Here is a 26,675-nt window from a genome sequence, read left to right as displayed (position 1 = left end):
TCTGTATGTTGCGCAGTGGCCCAAGTTGGAACTGCAGGCTGAGTCCTATTCACATCAATAGCCTGAAAGTACCAACACAGGCCACTGCACAATATACAGAGCTGTCTTCTTCCTGCCGCAAAACTGCAAGAAGTGGGACAATCGACAGCAGATAAGTAATGCTGAGGAATTTTTCATAGCTTGCCCTAAAATCCATGCAGATTTTTGTTTCTGCCGCATGTTATGGAAGTCAGAAAACATTAAACTTGTTGCTTATTCAAGAACTCGAACCTGTGCTCCAGCCAGTATCTCTCCCCAGTAAGCTATCCAGCTTGCTGGACAAGTTCCTCTGCCGAACCTAGCCTTGTTCCTTACTCCTGTGAAATCTAGCTCCTGTCTCCCTGTCCTGGCCCCACCCTGCTTCTAATTAGGCTCAATATAAAAGCATGACCCTGCCACTGCACCAGCATGTGATTATTGTCCTTACAGCTGTAAATAAGCGCCTCTTCTCCTTCTCCGCAACAAGCGACCTGAGACTTCCCAATAATGACTCCTGGCTTTCTGCACGACAACGCTGCCCACCTCCTCCATCTGCACCGTGACCTAAAACCTCCGGATTACGACTCCTGGCTATCCTGACTACTCTCTAGATCTGCACGACTACTACACCCGCGGCTCCAACCTAGCACCTCAAATGACATTTTTTTTATTTGTCCAGGATCAAACTTTTACTTCATCCCAGAGTTTTATTTTAATTCTTTTTTTATTCAATTGAATACATTTTTTAAATACATCTAGATATTATTTGCTGGAACCAGAGTTGATTGCAAACTTTGTTGTATGGTCATTTGTATTATTATTTTTTGTATACATTAATATTTTCAAGAGTGAAACCAAGAGATAAAAAAAACTAATGGAAAACCGTGCACCCCGTCCATGTTGTGGATCCATGCCTGGTTCTGGCTTATAAATACTGTACTGATGCAAAATACTGGTGTATGAAAGTGGCCTTATGTATAGACTGATCATTATACTCTATTGTTTCTCTCTTCCAGGGTCTTGGCATTGATCATATTATTTGCGCAATACCTTAGAAACATTCCTCTTATTATACCTTACTATAAATTTGGAAGAGGGATGAAGACTTACAGACTGCAAATCTTCAAAATGTTTCCAGTAGGTAAAACTAATCAAATGTTGCATTAACCGTTGTTGCAAGCATTCTCTTGTAGCTACAATTCTGCTGTCTTGTTTGAAGCAAGTCTCAGTATGAAACTATTGTGGCATCAACGACTACTTTAGTTTCAAAGGTATTTATTAAATGAAAGGCATGGTATACATATCAAACTGTAGAAGTAGAACACAAAGTAACAGGTAGAGATGTACATACGAAAAAGGTCGTCCTCAAGTTAAAAGTTAGCGCCTAAGGGTAATTCGCATGACAGCAGAGTGGTGGCAGCAGCGAGCAGGAGCAGCAGCTGCCATAAACAGTAGCTCTCTCTTACTGTACCCACATAGTTTCCGTACAATGCGTGTTGTGAATGCTAAACATGTCGGGTGCCAAGCGCAAAAGCAGTGGTGATGCAGGTATTTCTTAGAAACACCAGGCCATCACGATGGAAACAAAGGTTGACATCATAAAAAGAGTGGAGCGCGGTGAGGAGATGTCAGATGTTACTCGCTCATAGGAGATGAATTGTTCTACCATCGGTACCGTTCTGAAGAACAAGGATAGGATCATGGAACATGTGAGAAGTTCAGTGCCTATGCACTCTACTATTATGAGTAAAAAATGTGGAAAAGTTATGGAAGAACTTGAAAATCTTCTGAGCATTTGGATGGAGGATTGTCATCAGAAAAGAAAGCCACTAAGCTTAATGCTGATTCAAGAGAAGGTTTTAAGTCTTTTTGAAGATGTAAAGACAAAATATGAGGATGAAGCAGCAGATGTAACCTTTACTGCAAGCCATGGATGGTTTAACCGCTTCAAGGCACATGATAACCTCCATAATATAAAGGTGACTGGAGAGGCGGCAAGCACAGATACGGTAGCAGCCCAGGAGTTCCCTTCCACACCTAAGGAAATTATCAAAGAAGGTGCGTTTTCACCTCAGCAAATAATGCTGACAAAACAGACCTTTAATGGAAAAAGATGCCAGACAGAACCTACATCAGTAAGGAAGAGAAGTCTATGCCTGGCTTCAAATCCGCAAAGGACAGACTGACGCTACTGCTTGGTGGTAATACCGCAGGAGATATGAAGATCAAGCCATTGTTAGTGTATCATGCTGAAAACCCAAGAGCCCTGAAAAAGGCTTCACTTCCTGTTGTGTGGAAAAATAACCGAAAAGCCTGGGTCACTCTTGCTATGTTTGAAGACTGGTTTATCATCTTTTCATCCCCGACGTGGAGAGGTACTGCCGGTATAAGAACATTCCCTTCAACATTCTTCTCCTTTTAGATAATGCACCTGGCCACCCTCCTTTCCTGGATGATTTTCATGCAAATGTGAAGGTAGTTTTCCTGCCACCCAACACTACCTCCCTACTCCAGCCAATGGACCAGGGGGCCACTGCAACCTTCAAAAAAATACTATCTCCGTTGCATGTTTCGTCAGGCACTGAAGGCAACTGAGGGTGATTCTGGGATGACATTATGTGAATTTTGGAAGAACTTCACTATCTATAATGCCACTTCATCGCTACCGGGCCATATACGATGAGAAAAAGGCGGCCACCACCCAGGCATCCTTAGACTGGTTCTTTAGGAGGATGAAAAGATGTGATGAGTCTAATCATGACCCTGAACCACTGCCATCGACGTCAGGTATTACAGCATCCACGCCAAAATCTTCTCACCCTCCCTCTAATGTTGACGTCCCATTACCACTGAGTGCTGATGACTCATCCTACAAATGTTGATGCATCATTGTCTCCAATTACTGCTGCTCCACCATCACCCAACGCCTCCTCCAGTTCCAGTCAGTAATTTCACACAGAAAGCCAGTCCACGTACTCCACCTGTGTCACCTTATCAAGGTAAGATCCAATTTTTGTTACTATTTTTACACCCAACGATTCTATTATTTGAATGTGCATTTGTTTGGACATACGAACAAAATGTACTTGGGAACAGGCTCCTGGAACGGAACCTGTTCGTAAGTCGGGGACTATCTGTAGTTTTGGAGATACTGTAAATATTTACAAAGACAAAAATAAACAAAAACGATTCTATAAGAAAGCTTACAAGGAAGGCCAAGTTCACATCTGTGCTGGAACTATCGCTCTCTGTTTGGAGGTTCCAACATAGATCCAGTACAAAATCCCGAAAGAACTAGCGTTGCATGAAGAAACTGAATAAACCCCATTATAGTCAATAGGGTGTGTTCGTGCTGTTCCTGGCCCCCAGGACTGCCATGATTGTTTACCTATTAAAACATTTTCCAGACATGTGACGTCTTTAATAGGCAGCCTGGTAAAATTAAGTATACTACAATACCTCATATTGCCTTATACTGTATAAGAAATTGAACGTTCAAGTCCCCAGGAGGACTAAAAAAAGAAAAAGTAAAAATAATGACTTTTTAGTGATTATAAAAAATATTACAAATTTTAAAAGCCCCCCTTTTCCCAGTTGTCACAATAAAATAAAAAATGTAAAAATTGGTAAGCCCGCATGCATAAAGGTCTGAATTATTAAAATATTAATACTGCATGGTGAATGCAGTCAGAAAGAAAAAATTGCAATACCAGAATTATGCTGTTTTGGTCACCCCATCTCCAAGCACAAATTTAATAAAAAGTGATCAAAAAGTTGTATGTACCTCAAGATGATACCAAGTAAAGACAAAGGTCACCCTGCAAAAAATAAGCACTCCCATAGTGCTATTCATTCAACTTTTTTTTATCGTGTATTTTGATGCAGAATTGCTGACAGTATTCTGCATGTAAGGCTGGATTCAGACGAACGTATATCGGCTGGGTTTTCACGCCCAGCCGATATACGTCGTCTCTCTCTGCAGGGGGGAGGCTGAAAGAGCCAGGAGCAGTGCTCTGAGCTCCCGCCCCCTCTCTGCCTCCTCTCCGCCCCTCTGCACTATTTGCAATGAGAACAAGCGGGATGGGGGCGGGACTAATTCTCGGAACTTAGCCCCGACCCCTTTCATTGCAAATAGTGCAGAGGGGCGGAGAGCGGGTGGAGAGGAGGCAGAGAGGGGGCATGAGCTCAGTTCCTGCTCCTGGCTCTTCCATCCTCCCCCCCCCTGCAGATGAGGACACCGTATATCGGTTTGGTGTGAAAACCGAGCCGATATATGCTCGTCTGAATCCACCCTTAGGCTGGGTTCACACAGGGTGGATTTGCTGCGGTTTTGCCGCGGCTTTTCCGTTGTGGTCTTGCTGCAGAAGAAATGCTTCTGCGGGAAAACCGCTTCAAAGGTTAATTTTGGCTTGCGAATTTTCCTGTGGATTTTCTTGCGGAAAAATCTGCAAGCGTTTTTTTCCGCAGCGTTTCTTACTTTTTGCCGCGGATTTTGGTGCGGATTTTGCTGCATCCATAGAGGTCTATGGACAAAAAAGCGCTGCGGAAAAGACAGAAGAATGGACATGCTGCATCTTTGAAAACTGTGCCGCAGTTGCATTTCCGTACTGCGGCTGTGCGGAAAAAATCCGCCCTGTCGGAACAGCTTTTTTTCAATCTTCCAACCTCCTCCCCCTGCAGACAGAGACGCCGTATATCGGCCGGCGTGAATACCCGGCCGATATACGGTCGTCTGAAACAGCCCTCATGCTGTGGAATTCAACCCTAGCAATATAAAGGTTAAATTCTACAGCTGCTCCCCAATTTAAAATGTGGCCAAATCCACGTAAGCGCAGATTTGGCCACCATGGATTTTCAGCAGAATTGCTGTGTGTATTCCATTGCAGAGTGCCCGCACTGATTTTGCCGCATGTGATGTGGCCTTAGACCTCCCTCACGAGGGCGCTTTTTTCTGCGATTACTGCAGCGTTTTCAACGCCATAGTATAACACTCCCATTGTTTTCAATGGAGCCTCTCAGACAGGCACTCAATTTTTGAGCAGAGTGTGTTTTATTTTTCAGGGTTTAGCACACCTCATCATTGATGGGTAGCGCTAAAATACTGCAGCCGAAAAGGGAAGTTAATCGCAGCAAAGCGCCGAGATAGCAAACCTGTTGCTTTGCCAAACGCCTGTGTGAGGGAGGCCTTAGGATGCTATTACACAGAGCATCTGTCATCAGAAAAATGTAATCAGAGCAAACCCAGGTGCCAGCTGCAATCAGGGTTTCCTCACCTGCATTTAATGTGAGAGAAATGCTCCCATGTAATAGCAACCTTAAGTCTCTTTCACTTAGGTAACAGCGATATCGCCACGAAAAAAATCACAGCAATATCGTAGCTGTCTTCTGTGCGATATTGGCATTTTATGGCACTACAAAATCGCGTGACTTTGTAGGATTTTTTGGGGTGTTTATAATATAAACACTACCCTGAAAATAAGCCCTAGCTACATTTAGAAAAAAACTATACATTACCTAACAGGCGATGTCCACTCTGCCGCACTTTAAATCCACAAGCGCCTTTTTCTGCTGCAGATTTTGACAGCAGTTTTTATGGGTTTAAATGAGGGGGCAGAAATCCGTGTCAAAATGCTATTTTTATGTGGATTTTTTGCTGCATTCACTGTGCGATGTTTTAATATTATAGCTTGGACTTTCAAGGACGTGACAGTAACAATGATGCAGGAGTTTTCCCACTTTTCTGTAAAGAATCCAAAGGGGGTGTTTTCAAACATTTAAAATGTATCATTGTTTTGTATTTTTAAAAGTATTATTTCACCTAATTTTACTTTTTTTAAGTCCCTGTAGGAGACTTGAACTTACGATCGTTTGTACAATAAACTGCAATGCTGAATTTATGAAATATTGCAGGGGTCCCCAACTCCAGTCCTCAGGGACCACCAACAGGTCATGTTTTCAGGATATCCTATAGTAAGAACACCTGTGGCAATGTCTGAGGCGCCGACAATAATTACATCACCTGTGCAACACTGAGGAAATTCTGAAAACATGACCTGTTGGGGTGCCTGAGGACTGGAGTTGGGTAACACTGAAATATTGTATAAAGAAATCAACCAAAAGAATTACAACCCAGATTCCAGTGCAGATTGTAGAATCTATATCAGTATCTATGCCAAAAACTTATGTCAACAACCTAGGGGCTTATTCACACAGACATCAGCGTTTTTACGTTCGCCCACCAGCAACGTAAAAATGCAGTTCGTGTGACTGTTTAGACGGCCTGGCGCATTTACGCCAAGCCCGCAATGCTGTCAGGTAGGGGCAGACAGTTTGGCTCCACTAAACTGTCTCCCCTTTCCCTCCCCCTTGGCAATGGGTGGAGGCAGGATGCTGTGTTCTAAGCTCCCGTCCCTTGTTTGCAGCCAGCAATGTGAGGGGGTGGGATGGGGCAGGAGCTTAGTAACTAGCTCCACCTTCATCCCGGCCCCTCCCATTACAAACAGTCGACAAGGATCGGAGAGAAGGAGAAAAGGGCGAGGGAGTTTAGCGGTCACGCTGCTAAACTCCCCCCCACCTCCCTTCTCCGGCCGCTGTCATTGGCTCCCATAGGGGTCTATGCAGTCGCAGATAAACTCTGACCAGGAAGATAGTTCCAGGACTATCGTTTCTGGCCAGCGTGAAAGCATCCTGCTAAAATGCGCTATCTTGGCCGGCCAGGCGCTTTTACAGAGCAGAAAATCACCAATCTGATCTGATGCATTGGAATACGGAGGCTGATATACGCTCGTGTGAATAAAGCTGGTTTCACATCTACGTTGGAACATCCGGTTGGGATTTCCATTGTGGATCCAGCACAAAATAGCAAAAGAAAAAGCGCTGCAGGCAGCTAAGCAGAAAGTGGACGGACCCCATTATAGTAAATGGGATCTGTTCAGTACCGTTTGGTTCTATCCTAAGACAGAGCCGTTCAGCCAGGGGATTCCACTTTCCTGCTCCCTGATGAAAAGCGAAAGCCCTGATGTAGGTGTGAAACCACCCTAAGGGCGAGCACCCACTGGCGTTTTTTTACCTGCGTTTTGCGTTTTGCGTTTTGCGTTTTTCCTGCACAGGCATAGAGATAACATGTGTTCCTGTCCACTGGCGTTTTTTTTGCGTTGCGTTTGCGTTTTTAACATAGGAACTGTCAGTTGCATATGTGTCCTTATTTTTCTCCATGGAAATTAATGGAAAAGCCGCGAAAACGCTGCGAAAAACGCCGCGAAAACGCCGCGAAAAACGCCGCAAAAACGCTGCGTTTTTTTCCCGCGGAAAACGCAAACGCCAGTGGGTGCTCGCCCTAAGGCTGGGCTCACGAGTGCATAACGTAGTGTTTTACCGCTGTACCAGACGGGCCTTTGCCGCGTATGGCAATGATTTTTCCCTGCGCACGACAGAGTATCTCACACAAGTCTGACTTGTTTCTTCTAATTTCCTGCTCTGTTGCTTAAAAACGTTGCACATAAACGCAGCGCTTGTAATTGCGTATGTACAGGGTTTAATATGTACCCATAGACAGCAATAGGGTTCTATCGCACGTACCACGGGGTAAAATAGAACACGCTGTGCTCTTTTTTATGCGTGTATTATACGCAATGCATATACGCAAGTGTAAATGGATCAATAAACATTTATGCATTTCCAGTGACTCCATTCACCGCATCAATACGCTATTAGATTGCGCTGGTGTGAGCCCGGCCTTAGACTCGCAGTGAAGGGAAGAATGTGTCATTTAAAATGACTTGATTGTTGTTTTTCTCAGAAAAAAACAAACATTCATGTTATTCAAATGTCTTTAATTATAAAATATTTTCTTTTTTGTGTCAAATAGCAACAAGCTTCAGGGTAGACATATGTGGAAAACCATAGTAACTCATCTATACTTTGTGTTTCCATTACAGATCATCTTGGCTATAATGGTGTCATGGTTGCTGTGCTATACTTTGACCCTGACTGATGTGTTCCCTTCAAATAGTACAGCATACGGATTTAAAGCAAGAACTGATGCAAGAGGAGAGATAATGTCCAGCGCTCCATGGTTCCGTTTTCCATACCCATGTATGTATGCTTACTACAAGCTGGAGCGCCTTATCTTAGAACTATACACTGTGCCATTCCTCTGTTATTCCTCCTGTAAATGTATACCTAAAATGACAATTGGCATTACCATTCACTTTGATGAATATGAGGTCCAGCAGCATTCACAGAAACAATAAAGCAACCTGTGCAGGGTGGCGAGGAAAAGGAATGCAGAGCCAGGATAGGGTTGATGAAACCCAACCCACAATACAGGCATAAGCAAAAAAATCCGGCAGGATTCAAAGGGTGATTTTTAGAATAAAAGTCTAACCTTAAATGTTCGATAGTTTTAAAAAGATCTGGCAAGGTTTCAACTTTGAAATGTCTTTGTCAAGCCTGATCCGCCATACAACTTAATCCCTATATATTCAAATCACTTAGAACAATCAACAAATGAGCATCAGGTATCCGCCCACAACAGAATTATACATATACAATAAACAGGTGTGATTCCCGATACCTCCGTACTAGAGTGTCAGCCTCCACGTTCCGCATAGCTCCCTCCTTCCCACGGCGTTCAGTCCAATATACGGTACATGCGCGAGATTTACATAGGTCTCGCGAGCGTCGGCTGGATTGCACAGACATGTCAGCCGGGCAAGCGCAGTGGAGCTATCCCATCAGGAAGCCCATCTAAAAGTGCGCATGCGCGAGAGTATGCAGTCTTGCGAAAATACAGCCATGATAAAAAAGGGCAATGTATCTGTTGGCTAACACGCATGCTCGATGCCCATTTATCCATACTTAAAAGTATAAAAAAACTCAGCATTTTATAATAATATTATATAATATCAAGGCCTCTCCCATAAGGCCTCTCTTCTCCATATAGGGAGCCCAGTACCATGAATAAAGCATTATAGTTGGGGGCCCTGTTACTGGTTTTGCATTGGGGCCCAGGAGCTTCTACTTACGCCTCCGTGTTAAGGGGTTTAGAGAAGTTGGGCCCAAGATAAAGCAGGCCCATAAGCTATGCCTCTGTGCTGACCCTTAGAGGTGTCAGGCATAGTTCATTTTGATCAGTTTTACTTTCTAGCACTCTTTTGCCAGGATTTTTAGGGGGGTTACTGCAGAGGAGACGTGTGCCGGAGCTGACAGCGCCTGATATGTGATGTTTTTTGTTGTTTTTTTAATGCAGCTCCTTATTTTAGGACTTTTACAGTAGGGTGTTCTACTGCAAAGGTTGCACTTCAAGAAAACCTCGTTTTCATGCATTGCAACACAAAGGAAGGCTCCATAGGGAAACATTGGCTACAAAACATGGCAGCTGTATATAGCATGCAGCAAATTTTTATTCTCCCAATGTCGCAGGCTGCTAAACATCGCTCATGTGAAAGAACCCATTGGACAGCATGGGCTTCACATACATGCGATTTATAGGGATTAGGGATGAGCGAGTATACTCACTAAGGCACTACTCGCTCGAGTAATGTGCCTAAGCCGAGTATCTCCCCGCTCGTCCCGAAAAATTCGGGTGCCGCCGCGGGGCGGGGAGCTGCGGGGGAGAGCATGGAGGAACGGAGGCGAGATCTCTCTCTCCCTCTCTCCCGCCCGCTCTCCCCTGCACCCCGCCGCAACTCACCTGTCAGCTGCGGCGGCCCCCGAATCTTCAGGGACAAGCAGGGAGATACTCGTCTAAAGCACATTACTCGAGCGAGTAGTGCCTTAGCGAGTATACTCGCTCATCCCTAATAGGGATGTTGCATTGTGAGAAAATCGTGCAATTTTGTCATCCGTGTGGAAGCAGTTTAAATGATACATATTTGGCCAAGGTCTTTCTTGCAAACATTTTGCTGCGGATTTTATCCCTTGTGTTTTAATGGTTTTAGTCATGCGGTGGATTTAGACTCTACAGACATTTTAAAACTGCTGCAAATTAGTTGTGGAAAATTGCCCTACCAAGTGAAGGAGATTTCTCAAACCTTCTCCACATGGCTTGTACTAGAAATGCTGCAGAATTTCCGCCATGTGTAAAGCTGGCCTAAGGCGGAAATTGGTTGCAGAATTGCAGCCGATTTTGCTATTGAATCAGATTCACATGTACATAAATGCAAAATCCGCAGCATTTACTGTGCAATTCATGTGAAGGAGACTTCAAAAATTACATGGAGTGGAAAATTTCTGCACTCAATCATTAGCGTTTTTGAAAAATACTGCGGATTTATATGCGTTTTCAACCCTAGAAGTACAAGGATTAAAACTCACAAGAAATCTGCAACAAAAAGCATATCTAGCATATTTGCTGTGAGTTTTCTATTGCGGAACGCCCGGAGTTAATAAACTATGTGTTAAAGTACCTTAAGGGATTTCCGCAGTTGATTTTTCTGTGGAAATACCATAGCATTCAGGGAATGGGCACCAAAATGTGCCAAAGGTGCTACGTGGGACATGTGTACTGTTGGGCCGCCTTCACAAGGGCTAGAAATTCTTAAGATTTTTGATGCTGTATTTCCTTGAAATACAACATAGAAATACACTTTTTGTCCAAAATAAAAACTCAGCTCTTAGAAGGAGTTGTCGTTTTGCTGCAAATCTCGGCATGCAGTTCCATCTCAGGCGGATATACAGATAATTAGAGTTGTGGCATGATTAGATGAACGGTCTTGTCACCTGAGGCCCTAAAAGTGGTTCCTCCCCATGGTCTATAAAAGGCTTTCGAAGGTTCCTTGTGTGTAGTGACCTCTTCTTCCGCTTCTGTAGAGCTTGTTGACCACTAGACGCCTCTACAACGCAGAGAAGAGATTTCACCCCATTACCAGAGTCTGAGAGTGACACATTATTGGGGTGTGAGAAGCTGGATGGTCATATCCACTAATTGCCTGTCATCTGGACCGTTGTGACCAGACTGTTTGGAGATGTTGGGACCAGGGGTTGCAGGAGGGCACACGAGGCAACTAGGCTCAGGACGCAATCAAGAGACAAGTATAGAGGATCATCTGATCATCCAACACGCATGAGCAGCTCCAACTGTTTCATTGTCTGCCATCCAGTGACATGATTGTTTTGGGCACTGATTGCTTTGGGCTCAGCGATATGTTCAGGACATTTTGCATCCACATGTGTTCCTCTCATGGCGGCTTCCAGCAGGATAATGCTTGGCCGCACATACAAGGGGGTCGCAGGAATGTCTCCACAACATTGTCACACTTCTGTGGTCTGCCTGGTTGCCAGATTTATCGCCAATAGAACATGTATTTTGCCAATAACGCATTCATGAATGTGATAATACGATGCATCTCACTTTATACCAGCCTGTATCCATTATAGGTTCTCGGCACAAAGCACTGTTCATGCCTAGATTTATTTAAATGACTACTTATTTGCAAAATATATCATCTATATATATATAAAGACGAAAGCCCTCACTGACTGCCTGACTGACTGACTGACTCACCACTAATTCTCCAACTTCCCAATGTCGTAGAAACATGAAATTTGGCACAAGCATAGATTACGTCATAAATAGGAAAAGTGAATGGGTCTCAACTCGATTATTCAATTCTAGCGCAAAAGAATTAGCGTCCAAATATTACGTACGGAATCTAATTCTCTCACTTCCCGATGTCATAGAAACGTGAAATTTGGCACGAGCATTGATTATGTCATAAATAGGAAAAGTGAATGGGTCCCAACTCGATTATTTAATTCTAAGTGTAAAAGAATTAGCGTCCAAATTTTACATACGGAATCTAATTCTCTCACTTCCCAATGTCATAGAAACATGAAATTTGGCATGAGCATTGATTATGTCCAAAATAGGAAAAGCTAATGGGTCCCAACTCGATTATTCAATTCTAAGTGCAAAAGAATTAGCGTCCAAATTTTACGTATGCAATCTAATTCTCTCACTTCCTGATGTCATAGAAACTTGAAATTTGGCACGAGCATTGATTATGTCATATATAGGAAAAACTAATGGGTCCCAACTCTATTATTTAATTCTAAGCACAAAAGAATTAGCGTCCAAATTTTACGCACGGAATCTAATTCTCTCACTTCCCGATGTAATAGAAACTTGAAATTTGGCACAAGCATTGATTATGTCATAAATAAGAAAAGCTAATGGGTCCCAACTAGATTATTCAATTCTAAGCACAAAAGAATTAGCGTCCAAATTGTACGTACGTAATCTAATTCTCTCACTTCCTGATGTCATTTTATATAAAGGAAACGTCGCATGGTTACCTCCACGTGGTGTTTCCTGGGTAATGCAAAGAACCATGCAAAATGGTAAACATGTTTTTTTCTCGGTATCTCTAAAGTAACCATGACTTCAGAAGATTTTCCGTGTGAACACCAGATAAACACCAGTAGCAAATTAACTCGGACGAAGCCGGGTATATCAGCTAGTACTAAATAAATAACTGTGGATTATTAAAAATGTCAAGAGAATAATGGTCTTTTTCCTACCCAGGTCAGTGGGGACTACCTACAATTACCATTGCTGGTGTTTTAGGAATGTTCAGTGCTACACTAGCTGGAATTATAGAATCCATGGGTGATTATTATGCTTGTGCAAGGTTATCAGGAGCGCCACCTCCACCTGTCCATGCAATCAATAGGTATGTATAAATGTAAGGACATGTGGTCTAGTCAAAATGTGCAGATGACAGCAAACAGTTTTTTTTACCAAGTTATTGCAGTTGTGATGTATTTATTTAACTTTGTGTCTAAAGAGCACATTAATAGTACTGGTGTCTAGTATAATAGATCCAAACAAACTGAGCAATATCACTACACCAGTAGGCCCAGAAACATGATGAATGATATTAGAACGATCGTCGGCTGATTGCATCTTTTATGCAGCCACAAAAATTGGCCTCTGTACAAGGCCAGGTAGATGAGCATCAAACACCTACATTAATCCATGTAAAAGGGTCCTTGGGCCGAGGCTACATGCAGACTTTTTGTTGAGTGATTTTCCAATTTTAACGATAGAGTAAGGATACTGAACTGATGGAGCCCTTCTGTTGGGATGAAACAAAGGTGAACTGCTAGCAAGAATCTTCATACAAACTGACCAGTCGCACGGATGCCAGCTGGAGCGCTCTGAGCATCATCCGACTTCTTTTGCTCCTACTGTAAGGCCGCATGCACACGGGCGGGTCAGATTCTGCATGCGGGAGCTTACGGTGGCTTGCATCATCTGACATGCATCACTTTATAACTTTGGAATGCTTTTACTTATCCAAGTTATTCTGAGAATGTTTTATACGACACGTTGGGGGTGTTTTATTGAGACTGATATTTCATATGACGGTCTTAATATTATCCCCATCAGCACATCTTGACTCCTTCACGTTCCTCAGCCATGCCCCTTCTGACAAGCCATACCCCTTTTTCAGGTAAGTAGTGTAGAGTGGTGTACCTGTCAAAAAGTCACAAACTTCTTGTGCAAGCAGACTTTGCACAAGATTTTGTAACTTTTTTTATGCCAGAACCTGGAGTAAACAGTTTTTTATTAAATTTCCTGCGCTGTAATTTGTTAGTAGTGATTTTTGATTAATGTGTTTTGCATTTATAAAAAGAAAAAAAACTACATTTAGACTCCAGTAAATACACTGATTTATATCTACACCTGCAGCTCTAAATCCCTTACTTCCTTTCATACCGAGTATCACAAATACTTAGCTGCAGCAGGCATCACTAGGGGGACAGGTAACTATAGGAAAACACGGACTGTCAAGGATCAGATCAATGCCGGATCCCATGGTAGCTGCCGGGTCTGCCTCTTTGGTAGGTACCCCACAGAAAGCCCACCTAAGTGCAAGCTGGAATCATCAGCCCAAGAGTGAAAGATTAAGTGTTAAAAGAGGAGTTTGCAAAATAATTGAAAAGCTTGAATAATTCCACAAACGGCAATCAAATACAATAATGTTCTATTCTGGAAATGAATCCCAGCGCCATAAAACAATATTTAGTTCTTAATGAGCATAGTCCTTCTTTTGCAAAAAGCATGATATTTATACAACATTTTTATTAGCATGTGTAAAAACGCTAACACTATTATAATAAGTAGGTCTCAAAAGTAACATATAGTCTAATTCACAAATTAATGCTTTTTTTCAGAGGAATTTGTTTTGAAGGAATTTGCTGTGTTATTGCTGGATTGCTGGGAACTGGAAATGGTTCTACCTCTTCAAGCCCAAATATAGGTGTTTTGGGTATTACAAAGGTAAAATCCTAAAAAAGTATCATATTTACTGATTACAACGGTAATGACCAAATAACTTGTGGTGCAATAATATAGAAGTGCAATATTATCTGAGAGCGAGCCTGGCCTTCCATTCACCATTAAGGATATATAATAAGATTACTGTACATTCAGTAGTCTATGTGCTGTTAAACACTGTTGTAAAAACAAAAAAAGAAGCATTATGAAGGTGATACCTTTATTGGCTAACTATGTTATTTTTGCTCTACTTCATACATTCAGTAGTATATAATAAGAGAGCAGAAAGACAATGTGGTAGATTTACAAATCCTGTTTAATAGACAGTGCAAACTTAGGCCTGGTAGTCTGAAAATATGCCAAATTTATCACAGTGGCTAATGCTGGTTGATGAATTTGGAGCATATTTAGTAGACACTGGGGTATTGAGTGCAGAATAATTGGGAAAAACGAGACATTTTGTAAAATGTGAACATAGTAAAGGATCTGAAGACTTTCTAGATCTACTGTGTATGTATATATATATGCTCCATGGCTACTGTGAATACCTGGGAGCCATCCTCTTCTTCTGAATGTAAGTCTATATAGGAGGCTAGGCCGTGAGCTTACTGCACATGTGGAAGCAGACAGTAGCTACTGTAAGTACGTGACCAGCATTGTAGTGAAATAATGGCTGTAACCCGTGATGGTCATCTTGCTAAAAGAGTGCAAGAGGGGCTTGGATGCCTCTGAGTGTAATAATATTATATGTTATAGTCACTGATTATTTCAGAAGGGTTGGTGATTCGGGGATTGCCACATTGGAGTCGGGAAGGACTTTTATCCTTAAAATGAGGAAAATTGGTTTCTACCTCACTGAGGTCTTCTGCCTCTCTATAGATTAGATATATTGAAGAAAACTATGCTGAACTGGATGGTCATAGTATGTAAGGCCGAAAAAAGACCTATGTTAGAAAAATGGAATAGATTTCACTATTTGGTTTTAATTAATAAAAAAACCTATAGCTGATGCATTCCCTTTAGAACAGGATGCCTATGTAGTTGCATCCTCTTGCCTTTGACTTGCACTACGAAAAAAAATAAATTGTAAAAAAAGATCTTTATCATGTTCTTCATTAGGACAGAAAAGGCAGCACTGCTGGGTTGTGTTTTGATTGTAAATTTAACAAAAAAAGAACTTTTGACCAGATACAAAAATATGATGTGAACTGAGCCCATTTTTGGATTGATGTAACCTTGGAATCCTGGGACATAACAGGAAATGAAGTGTGAATGTCCCCTATGCCAACCAACAGGTGGTATAAAGTTAGACAAAATAGACTGAAGATGTGCCAACTGTATCATCCAGCATTAACTATCATGATAAATTTGACACATTTTTAGACTAAACAGTTCATTCGGTCAGGATTAGTAAATCTGCTCTTCTGTGTTGCAAATCTGCACACTTTTTTCTCCTTTAAATTTGTACTTGTAATCTTAGGCCTTAGTCAGACGGGCGTTTTTAGCCGCGATTTGCGCATGCGTCCGGCGATTTTATAAAACCATTGCTTTGCAATGGTATCGGACACATGAGCGCTTTTTATGCGCTCGTCCGATAAATTATAGAACAGAAATCGCAGATCGCACCTATCTGCGATCTGCGATTCCTGTTCTCTTCTCTATATGCGCTCAATGGGGCCAGCGGCAGCAGCGCCGACCCCATTGAGAACATATAGAAGAGAAATCATTCTTCTCTGCCACAGCTGTAACAGCTATGGCAGAGAAGAACGATGTTTGCCCATTGAATTCAATGGAGCCGGCAATACAGCCGTCTCCATTGAAAGCAATGGGCTGCCGGACAGCGCTGAATTCATGAATGGGTGTGACTGAGACTTGCCTCTGATTGGCTCAGCGCTGAGCCAATCAAGGGCAAGTCTGAGTCACACCTCCTTCACACCCACTGCAGGACGGCCGTGCGGATCTCCGGCTGCCGGGAGCAGGTGAGTACATACTGTATATATTTTTTATTTTAACACTTTTCTGGATGAATTGCAGGGAAGGGCTTATATATTTAAGCCCTTCCCGACAATTCATCCCACACTTGCCCGCAGCGCATTGCTTTCAATGGAGACGGCTGTATTGCCGTCTCCATTGAATGCAATGCGCTGGACAGCTCCAGCCCGTTTCTAATGAAACGCGGCTAGGAGCAGATTTTTGGGCGATTTTTGGGCCGATTTATCGGCCGCGGGTCACGTGATTTGCGCATGCGCATCCGTCATGCGATGCGCAAATCGCGCGAAAAAACGCCCGTGTGACTAAGGCCTTAAAGTGAATCTGTCAGCGTGAAGGTGCTCTCCGAATTTCAGGCAGCATCCAGGAGGAGCTCAGCAGGTTGATATGTAGTTTCTTGGGAAAAGGTCGGATATAACTTGTGTTTTAACCATTTAAATCTCTGCTAATTCTATGGTTAGCGGTCCAGTAGGCGGTCTTATCTGTGTATGACACAAAACTATACACCAACAGAAATTGATAAATCCTAGTAGACTGTAGGGACGGATGAGGTCTGTTAGGTTTCCATTCAAGTTCCAGTATTTTTGATGGCAAAAATAAAAAGAAGATAAAATGGATAGCGCTCCAAGAAATGGATAAGATGTGGTTGTCAAAAAATACAGAGAGTATACATAAATAGATAAGGGGCAATCGTATGTGGGAGATAACTCACCCCGTGACGCCGGGCCCGTCTGTAGGGTGCCCGTGCGTCAATATCCAAGATGGCGTATCAATCCAAAAAGAGATTCCTCGCACCGGTCTCTCGAGACATCCTGGGGAGAGCGTCTTGGTTGCTCCCGGCGATGAAAAAAACACCACGGAATAGAGATAGATCAATGTGAAAAATGATGCTTGAGAAAGGCCGATATTACGGCCGAAACGCGTCGCAATAAAAAGAATTACTATATACACCTTCTGAATTCTGCCTGCCACCTTGGATTCAGGGGTGCTTAACCATTAGCACCCCTGTAAAGTAAGTAACATCCACATTATACATACCTCATTTGCACAATCTTGCATCATCTGCCTTTTTCCGAAGCACCGGAGCGCTGGTTAATTTTCTGTTTTTCACATTGATGGCAAAAATAGCAACTCTGACTGCACTATTCTTGCCATCAAAAAGAAAAAAGTGAACAGAACCAAACAAAGAAGGAGTGTAAAGTGTACATAGAATGTATAATATGACTGCATAATCCAGCACTGCATAATTCAGTTTTGTGCAGTAAGAGGTACATTTTAATTTACATTTATATCATTATTTATTGCTCAACAGTTTAAAGGGGTTGTCCATTTGTAAACTATCCATGTCCTATTCCCAGAATAAGCCGTCTGTAGTAGAATAACAATAGACAACAAAAATGCGCTTTGAGATTTTTTTTCCATTCTCAAAATAGTTAAACTACTGTAATTTGGGGTCGAGAAACACGAATGTGACATCAGATTTTGTTTATTAGCTCTGATCTCATAACTGGATACCAAAATATTGGCGATATGCAGTTTTTATGATTGGAATAATTCAACATTCCTAGGCAGAAAATGTCACCTCACTACACATGTAACAAAAATTTTCAGAAGAGTTTTTACAATTACGTGGCATCCTGGATTCGAACATGAAATTACGAAAAAAAACAAGTTGGAGAACACGCCTTTTTCTATTGTAATATATACATATCAATTCTAAGATTTAAGCATTACGGTATCTGATTTACATTATAGTCATTCAACTATTTTCAGTGTCATTTCTTCTACGATGAAATGATTAAGAAATACCTATTTTCAAGTCAGAAAGCTTTTCACTGTTGACCAGTGTAACAGAAGTCTGCGTACCTGGGATCCAGGGAGAACTGCTGTTTCTCATGCCTGGCAATACTGACCAGAGCGGATTTCTGCCGGAAGTTAATATCTTCAATTCCACTTCAGTGGGAACTTTGAAGGCCACTACAGAGGGATTGGAGCTGTCTGTTTCTGGCAGAAATCAACTCCAGTTAGTAGAACACTGGCTGATTACTTGGGGTTCTACTATTGATTGCCTATCCTGAGGAAATCCATCAATAGTGTAAACCTAGGCAACCCTTTTAAGGACTATCTAATTGGTACTTTTTGTACATAGTATAGAATTGGAAATTACATGTTGCTTTTTGTTTGTCTTTATTTTTGAATTCTATTTCCATCAGGTTGGCAGTAGAAGGGTTGTGCAGTACGGTGCCGGCATCATGTTCATTTTAGGAACAATCGGGAAATTTACTGCTCTGTTTGCTTCTATTCCAGACCCCATACTTGGTGGAATGTTCTGTGCATTGTTTGGTAAGAACACACCTACATGTATGTTATCAATAATTACTTACCAGTCCCTATCAGTACTCAACCATAGCAGCTAATGACTAGTTGTAAATCTCCAATTAACGTAGAATGAATATAGTGATGTAGAAACTTTCACAGCAAGATAAAGAAAACAATCTGGAGCTCAAATTAAAGTGAACAAACATTTAACCTAAAACATGTTCATGAAAATATCATGTGAAAATGGGTCAAAACTCAATTTCAGTAATTAATTGATTAAAGGGAACCTGTCATCTCCTAGGAGCTCCGTAAACTAAGTTTATGGCCTCCTAGGACAGGTGCCATGGAGTCTGTTCTGCGTTCCTTTACTGTTAGTCTGGGAAGCCGCCACTCAATGCAGCAGATTTCACCCCTTCCATTTGAATTGAATGGATGAAGTTTGCAGGAGATCCACAAAAAATAGGCAGGAAATTAGAAAAAAAATGAACACACGCTAAAACACACTGCAAGCGAAAGTAAAAAGCACAGTATATACAAAATGGTATCAAAAAACTTAATACCGGTAAAGTTAGTTCATCCATTAAATCATAAATGCTTGACGTATACCTCCACCTATCAATAGAATGGAATCTTCATAACCCTCATTTGTGGAGACTGCTGGCCACTTTCCCATAGAAGTCAAAGGAGAAAGGAGAGATAGCTGCCCCCTCTCTATTAAAGTCTATTGGAGTTAGTGAAAGAAACCAGTGCTTCTCCCCCACCTCTTCTCAACCCCTCATCAATGATTGATGGCTGATGTGTATACGGACAGCTTATTCAACAGGCATCAAAAACTGTTGAGGAGGTGAGAGGAAAGATGGTGGAGTGTATCCAGGAATATTGTAAACTCTTAGGGCTTATTCACATGAACGTATTTATGTGCGCATTTGTGCACTGGGCTTTGTGTACTTGTGTGTGCATGCTGCGTGTTTTACTGTACTTTTGGTGCGCGCAAACCGTAAGTCCATGTGAAAAAAACGTAAATGTGTGTAGCCTCATAGGTTATAATGGGGCCATGTGCTGTCCATGGAATTACACAGACAGCACATAGCCCTAAAATACGCTAGTGTACACCTTGCCTTAAACAACGTTTCCAAGACTACTACTAAGTTCCTTAGCACCTTGGTACTACCTTACTAGAGGGCGCCAAGAATTCTCTGTTCAAAACAAAAGATACTATAAAAGATTCATCAAAGAGAGGGCCAAATCCTAAGAATATTCTAGCAGGAACTCAGCTTAGATAATATAGAGATTATGAAAACCCACGAGAACTAATGAAGGAGGCTGTAGATGCCAAAGACCCAGATGTGCGATAACACAATAAAACACAATACCAATCCTGGCCAAATATTTGTTATCATCTAACATGTTGTACAGACTGGCTGGCACTCAGCTAAGGGGTTACTAGGAGTTCTGGGTGGCGGTCACCCACCGATCTACTATTGATGGCCTATTCTGAGGAAATCCTTAGTGTTAAGGCAGCAGAATGCAGTCCTAAGCTCTCGCTCACGACCTGAAGGTTGCGGGTTCAATCCTCACATAATTTAGGTAGCCGGCTCAAGGTTGACTAAGCCTTCCATCCTTCCAAGGTCGGTAAAATGGGTACCCAGTTTGCTGGGGGATAAAGATGACTGGGGAAGGCAAAGGTGTCTTCCCCGGTGCAACCACCCCTCAAAAAAAGTCTGCCAAGAAAACATCACGATATGATGTCACCCTAGGAGTCGAACCTTAACATGTTGTACAGCTTATGTAGCTTCCCACATGGTATGTAGTTGTGATATTTAATACATAGGAAGTGCTATAAAAGAACTGAGTAACAGAATCAATCAGCACAGATATAACACTGAAAGTGGTTGCTAGGAGTTCAGTATTTCTGCTCATCAGTCTACAAAAAAGAAAGAAATGGCTGGGCTCAGACGGACGTAATTCGCTACGTCATCTGCAAGAGACATGCGCATCAATGACATTTCATACTTGCTGCGTGCCACCAATCACCATGCACTATTTTGGTGTGTATGTGTGCATACTACATGCCAAGATAGAACATGCTGTGCTTTTTCTTGCATGCATATTTCTCATAATTTGTGTGAGTGACAACATGGCAGCCTATGGGAGATCGGTAAAGCGTATTACGCATACAAAACCTGCACACATAATATGCTGTGACCACACTCTCCTGTGAGCCGGGCCTAAAAAGGAGAGGTGTATTCTGGATCTACAAAAGTTTGCAACCACAAGGGCTTAATGACGTTTTTTGGAAACACATTTTTTTAAATATATTCTGATGCCATCTTGTGGCTTAATTTCATTACAACATCTTGATTGCCACAAAGTTAGTATAAATGTACTCTGAGGCCCTCTAGTGGCCATTCTCATTTACAAACAACCAATTTTATTTCATTTCAAGCCATGCAGATTCTGTAGTCCCAAAGTGACCACATAGGTCAGGGGTGTCAAATTCATTTTCACCAAGGGCCACATCAACCTTATGGTTGCCTTCTATGGGCCAATTGTAATTGTAAGATAGTATAGTAAGGGCTTGTTCACATGAGCGTATTTGCGTAGTATATTATGCAGTGGATAAAACCCATCCACAAGTGCATGAAAAAATATGCAGCATGACCTATTTTGGTGACTATTACGCATGGCAATAAGCCACTGCACGGAATGAGGGGGGGGGGCGTAATTACGCAGTGAATGCACAGGAAACCTGCATATTCACTGCATATTTGTGCACCATTACAACGCGCATATATGCTTAATTTTTAGCCGGCGCAATTACGCCGTGTATTTGGGCATGCATAAACATGCTGGAGAGCCAAACAACGTGAGCATAAGCCATTTTCAGTCATGTAAAAAAGCAGCATATTTGCGTGACCGAAATGCGCTTGCGTCAATGTGAACAAGCCCTAATAGTGGCCCCAGTAGTAATAGTGACCCCCATAGTGGCCCCACCAATAATAGGCCGTCCCCATAGTGGCCCCAGTAGTAATTGTCCCTTATATCCCAGTAGTAACAGTGCCCCTGATATTAGCCCCAGTAGTAGTAGTACCCCCCCCATAGTAGTCCCAGTAGTAATAGTGTCCCCTACATTGGCCTCAGTAGTAACAGTGCCCCTGATATTAGCCTCAGTAGTAGCAGTACCCCCCATAGTAATCCCAGTAGTAATAGTTTCCCCTACATTGGCCCAGTAGTAATAGTAGCCCCTACATTGGCCCCTGCAGTAATAGTGTCCCCTATATTGGCCCCCATAGTAATGGTGGCCCCAGTAGTAAGCCCCAGTAGTAAGCAACCCCATAGTATTTCCAGCAGTAATAGCAACCTGTTGGCATCGGGCATTCCACTCACCCAGCCTGCAGGTCCGGTCAGTATTAGTGTATCTTGACTAAGAGTGACAGGGGGTGACAACCCCTGAACCTGATTGGCTTGAAAAAATGGGCTGGCTGAAGGTCCTGTGATGCCACAATAACTATTCAGTCCCGGCCCCCAGGCCGTTAAGTGTGCTAGGCATTCCTCTGCTCTCAGTTGCAGTACTTTGTTCCCCGGCACTGTGTTCCAAGGTAGTGCTGCAGCGTCGGCAGCCCTCTGCTCCCATTTAGTGTATTTTAGTCCCCGTTGCTGTGCTCACCCCTTCTGCTGTAGCGTCCCCAGCGCGCTGCTCGCAGGTGCTGTAGCTTTATTTCCCCACCACTGTGCTGCCCGCTCCTGCACTTGCCTCTGCGGTCCTCTGCTCCGAGGTGCTGTCGCGTACTTCCCGCCGCTCTGCTCCCTGCTCCTGCTGGATTGTCCACCCCACCGCTGAAATACTCCCTGCTCCTGCTCTGTACTCACCTGATGTTCACCGCTGCAGCTCGTCATCTCCGCTGGCAGCCAAGTTCCAAAATCGCCTCCACTGTCCTCTCTGCGTGTTACGCTGCTGCACTATCTTCGGCTGCACTTGCTGCTGCTGAATTTCATCCCCGGACACACTCTCCCCTCTGCGCCGCCAGCAGCACTGCTACATCTCAGCCTGCTTACTGTGCATAGACTGTTGGCTGCCGTGGACGCTTTAGGGATGTTTCCCCTGTTTGCCCTACATTGTTACACATTTACCATGGAAGCATTTACAACTAACCATGCAAGGCAAACAGGGAAAACATCCCTAAGCATCCACGGCAGCCAACAGTCTATACACAGCGTCCTGCTAGGACCTTGGACTAGTCACCCAATCAGGAGCTAGGGGTGTGACAGGGGCATTTCTCCTGTCAAACCCCTAGCTTCATGGTTGCGTCAAGATACACTAATGCAGGTCCAGCGGCGGCAGTGCAGTCTGTGACCTCTGACCTCTCCCCTCACTATTTGTGCTGCATACAGATCGGCGCACACAGATGTCGGGGAAGAGAGGTCAGCGGTCAGAATGCACTGTCACTGCCGGACTGCAACTGTTTACACTGAGTGAGAAGTCACTCACTAGTTGTTTCATTCCAGTGAGCTTGAAATGAAGCGACTAGCGACTAATGAGCGATTCCTTGCTATCGGATCCTGTGTTTACACAGGACAACTATCGCTGCATATCGCTCGCTTGAGTGATTTTTTGGCCAATAGTGTGCCCTTATAAAAGTACTCTACTTGTGTTAAAAAGATTTTCCAAGCCATTTTTATTGATGAACTATCTGATCCTCAGGATAGGTTATCAATAGTTGATCAGCTGGGGTCCGCCACCCAGGACCATGACCGCCCAGCTGTTCTGCGTCTGCTGTCACTGGCATAACACAGGGTATGCAGCAGAAGCAAATCACCCCAACCCCTGTGTAGTGGCCAATGTTAATAACTGTAGGAGCAGCTCCCATTAAAATGAGTGAGAGATTAGATTCTGTTTGGCACCAGAACAGCTGATGACCTATCCTATCGTCAATAAAAATAACCTTGAAAACCCCTTTAAGAAAGATATAATGTTTTATATACACACCTAAGATAAACTAGATTTGTAGCAATTTGGTATGATGAATATAGTTCATTCATTTATGGTTTTTTTCAGGCATGATTACAGCTATTGGACTGTCTAATCTACAATTTGTTGACATGAATTCATCAAGAAATTTATTCGTGTTGGGGTTTTCATTGTTTTTTGGACTAGTTCTCCCAAACTTTTTAGACTCAAATCCCAACTATATTAAAACAGGTAAGAAAATAACTTAAGGGGGAATATATAACCATTAGAGATGAGCAAGCCTACTCGCTAAGGCTAACTACTCGAGCGAGTAGTGCCTTAGTCGAGTATGCCCGCTCGGCTCTAAAGATTCGGCTGGCGGCGCGGGTGACAGGTGAGTTGCAGCGGTGAGCAGGGGGGAGAGAGGGAGAGAGAGATCTCCCCACCGTTCCTCCCCGCTCTCCCCCGCCGCTCCCCGCCCCCTGTCGGCAGCCGAATCTTTAGAGACGAGCGGGCAGATACTCGACTAAGGCACTACTCGATCGAGTAGTTAGCCTTAGCGAGTATACTCACTCATCTCTAATCACCATCTTTTTGTAGCTCTCTCTGAAAGCAGTATAAGGTAGTCACAGCTACACGGATTACAGCCATGTTTCTGCTGTGTGTATCTGGACAGTAGTTGCATTTTATTAGTAGCAGCCACACATAAAGGACTACAGGAAGTAGTTTTCAATAATCATAAGCTGCAGCCAGTCATGCCTCCCCAGGCCATTGATAGACAGCTAACTCACCATGAGCAGTAGTAGGAGAACAACTGTCAATCAGTAGGCTAAGGCCGCCTGCAGACGAGCGGGTCGGATCCGGCGGCGAGAATTCTCGCCGCGGGACCCGACCCGAGCGCCTGCAGAGACGAGCGCGTACTCACCCGCGCCCGGCGGCCCCGGCTCTTTCATGTGCCGGCTGCCGGGCAGCCGGCGCATGCGCAGACCGGAGCCGGCGGCCGGGTGAATGACGTTTCTGTGCGAGGCTCTGCGAGCCCCGCACAAAAATAGCACATGTCGCGGTTTGTTTGCCGCGTGAGATTTCGCGCGGCCAAACCGTGGCCGCCTGCATAGGAGTGCGTATTGTAATGCACTCCTATGCAGGCTTTCAGTGGCGGAAATCCTGCCGCGGGATTTCCGCCCGTGTACAGGCGGCCTAAAGATGGTAAATTTCAAGGACTATTTCCTGTAGTCCTCTATGTGTGGTTGCTGCTAATAAAATCCAAGTTTCTCCCAAACTATTGCATATATATATATATATATATATATATATACATATATATATATAATGTTATAGCAACCCGGGGATCATTCGCTCACATCACAGGTAGACACCAATGGGTTACACTCCAAATTTATTTTCACCTTCACAGCAATATCATCTTGCTTCAGCACAGCACTTCATCAAGTAAACTTGAATGTCCTTTTCAGCAGGGTTTCATGTAGTTCAATAAACAGTCCAACTGTGTTTCTCACCCATTTTCCAGGGCAACTTCATACAGTTGTCTTCAGGTCAGGACTCACTCTGTTTTCCTCAGGAATGCTTCACCCAACTTTCCTGAGGCACACGAACAGCCTCTTCAGTGTCCAGGTCTCTCTCTAGACCTCTTGATCTCAGTCCAGGTCTCTCTCTAGACCTCTTGCTCTCAGTCCAGGTCTCTCTCTAGACCTGTCTCTGGTTCTCAAAGCCCAGGTCCCTCTCTGGACCTCTCTCTGGCTTGCAGTCCACTTCACCACTGACTGTAGCAGCAATGAACACCTATATCCTACTTCCTGACCACACCTGTGGGTGTTTTCCCTTGTCTCAAGCACCAGACTGCCTGTCTGTTGCCCCCTACATGCCATTCTCTGTAGTCCACCTCTAATATATATATATATATATATATATATATATATATATATAGCAGACTTACTCGGTACTAATGGGAGTCTGTCAGCTTGATCAAGCTTTATGGGAAAAGATTCAGTATATCTTGTATTTTATTCATTTAAACCTTTGCTCAATCTAAGCTTTATAGTCCAATGGGTGGAGCTATCAGTGATTGACAGCTATCTGTGTGTACATATAAGGGTAACTATCAAACACTGATAGTTCCACCCATTGGACTGGGTGCTTTTGTTTCCCACATTGCATTGTGTTGCAGGAGAAAATCGTAGCATGTCCTATCTATGGGTATTTCCTTGGAATGCATTGCCATTGTTTTCCATAGGACAGGAAAACCCATCACACAACATGCAATGTGCATGCGAGTGCGATGCGAGATTTCCCATTAAAAACAATGGAAAACACTTGCCGATCCTACGACACAGTTGAAAGCCGCACCAGAGGATCACAACCTCACTCAGGTGATGGGAGGCGTTTTTTATAGATTCTACACTTTTTTATGGTGCTCACTAACAAGCTTTCTGATGCATGTGCCTTTTTATGGTGCTGCCTTGGAAGCTTTGCCATGCTGGGTAAAATATGAGCTCAGTCATCTGATGATGGCTGGGTTCCTGCTCACACTGTAGCAATCAGAATGAAATCTGATCTTGGCTGTTAAACCCCTTAAATGTTATGGTCAGCATTGACTGCAACATCTAACATGCACCGGTACATCATACATGGACAAGCGTGATATCGGGGTGAGTTTCACAGCCTGATATTGCGCTTGGCTGTGTGTAGGAAGCCTAAGTGAACCATTCAGATGTTATGGTTAGCATTGACTGCAACATCTAAGTGGTTTAACAGCCAAGATCAGATTTCATTCCGATTGCTACAGTATGAGCAGGAACTCAGCTGTTACTGAGCTCATACTGGGCATGGCAGGGTTTCCGAGACAACACCATGAAAAGCTACATGCATCTGAATAAAGCTTGTTTGCAAGCACCATAAAATGTGTAAAATCACCAACAGGTTGAAGCAAATACAAATCTTTATTGGAAACACTAAGTGAAAAATTTCATGTGGGATCCTGAAATAAAATCAGAACCTTCAGCTGGGGAGAAGTGTCTGTGTGAATACTTCCATTGAAGGAGAACTCGCTGCTTGTCGGTCACAACAGCGTTGTGGCATGGTGGCCTCGACACAGGCCAA

At 43.2% G+C, this 26,675-nt stretch overlaps 1 protein-coding gene across 1 annotated transcript in view; it reads left to right on the top strand.

Moving 5' to 3' along the window:
• The window catches only part of SLC23A1 (solute carrier family 23 member 1), a 51,538-nt gene that overhangs the window by 18,169 nt on the left and 6,694 nt on the right, over nt 1–26,675 (top strand). Inside the window, exons 6-11 of the mRNA XM_066589256.1 lie at nt 1,035–1,155; nt 7,956–8,112; nt 12,545–12,692; nt 14,200–14,305; nt 18,505–18,634; nt 23,667–23,810. Coding sequence (XP_066445353.1) covers nt 1,035–1,155; nt 7,956–8,112; nt 12,545–12,692; nt 14,200–14,305; nt 18,505–18,634; nt 23,667–23,810 — 806 coding nt within the window. The remainder of the gene's footprint in view (nt 1–1,034; nt 1,156–7,955; nt 8,113–12,544; nt 12,693–14,199; nt 14,306–18,504; nt 18,635–23,666; nt 23,811–26,675) is intronic.

Source organism: Eleutherodactylus coqui, chromosome 2, assembly GCF_035609145.1.
Source record: "Eleutherodactylus coqui strain aEleCoq1 chromosome 2, aEleCoq1.hap1, whole genome shotgun sequence".
NCBI classification, from domain to species: Eukaryota; Metazoa; Chordata; class Amphibia; order Anura; family Eleutherodactylidae; genus Eleutherodactylus; species Eleutherodactylus coqui.
The sequence above is the reverse complement of the archived record's forward strand: the minus strand, read 5'-3'. Positions and strand labels throughout refer to the sequence as shown.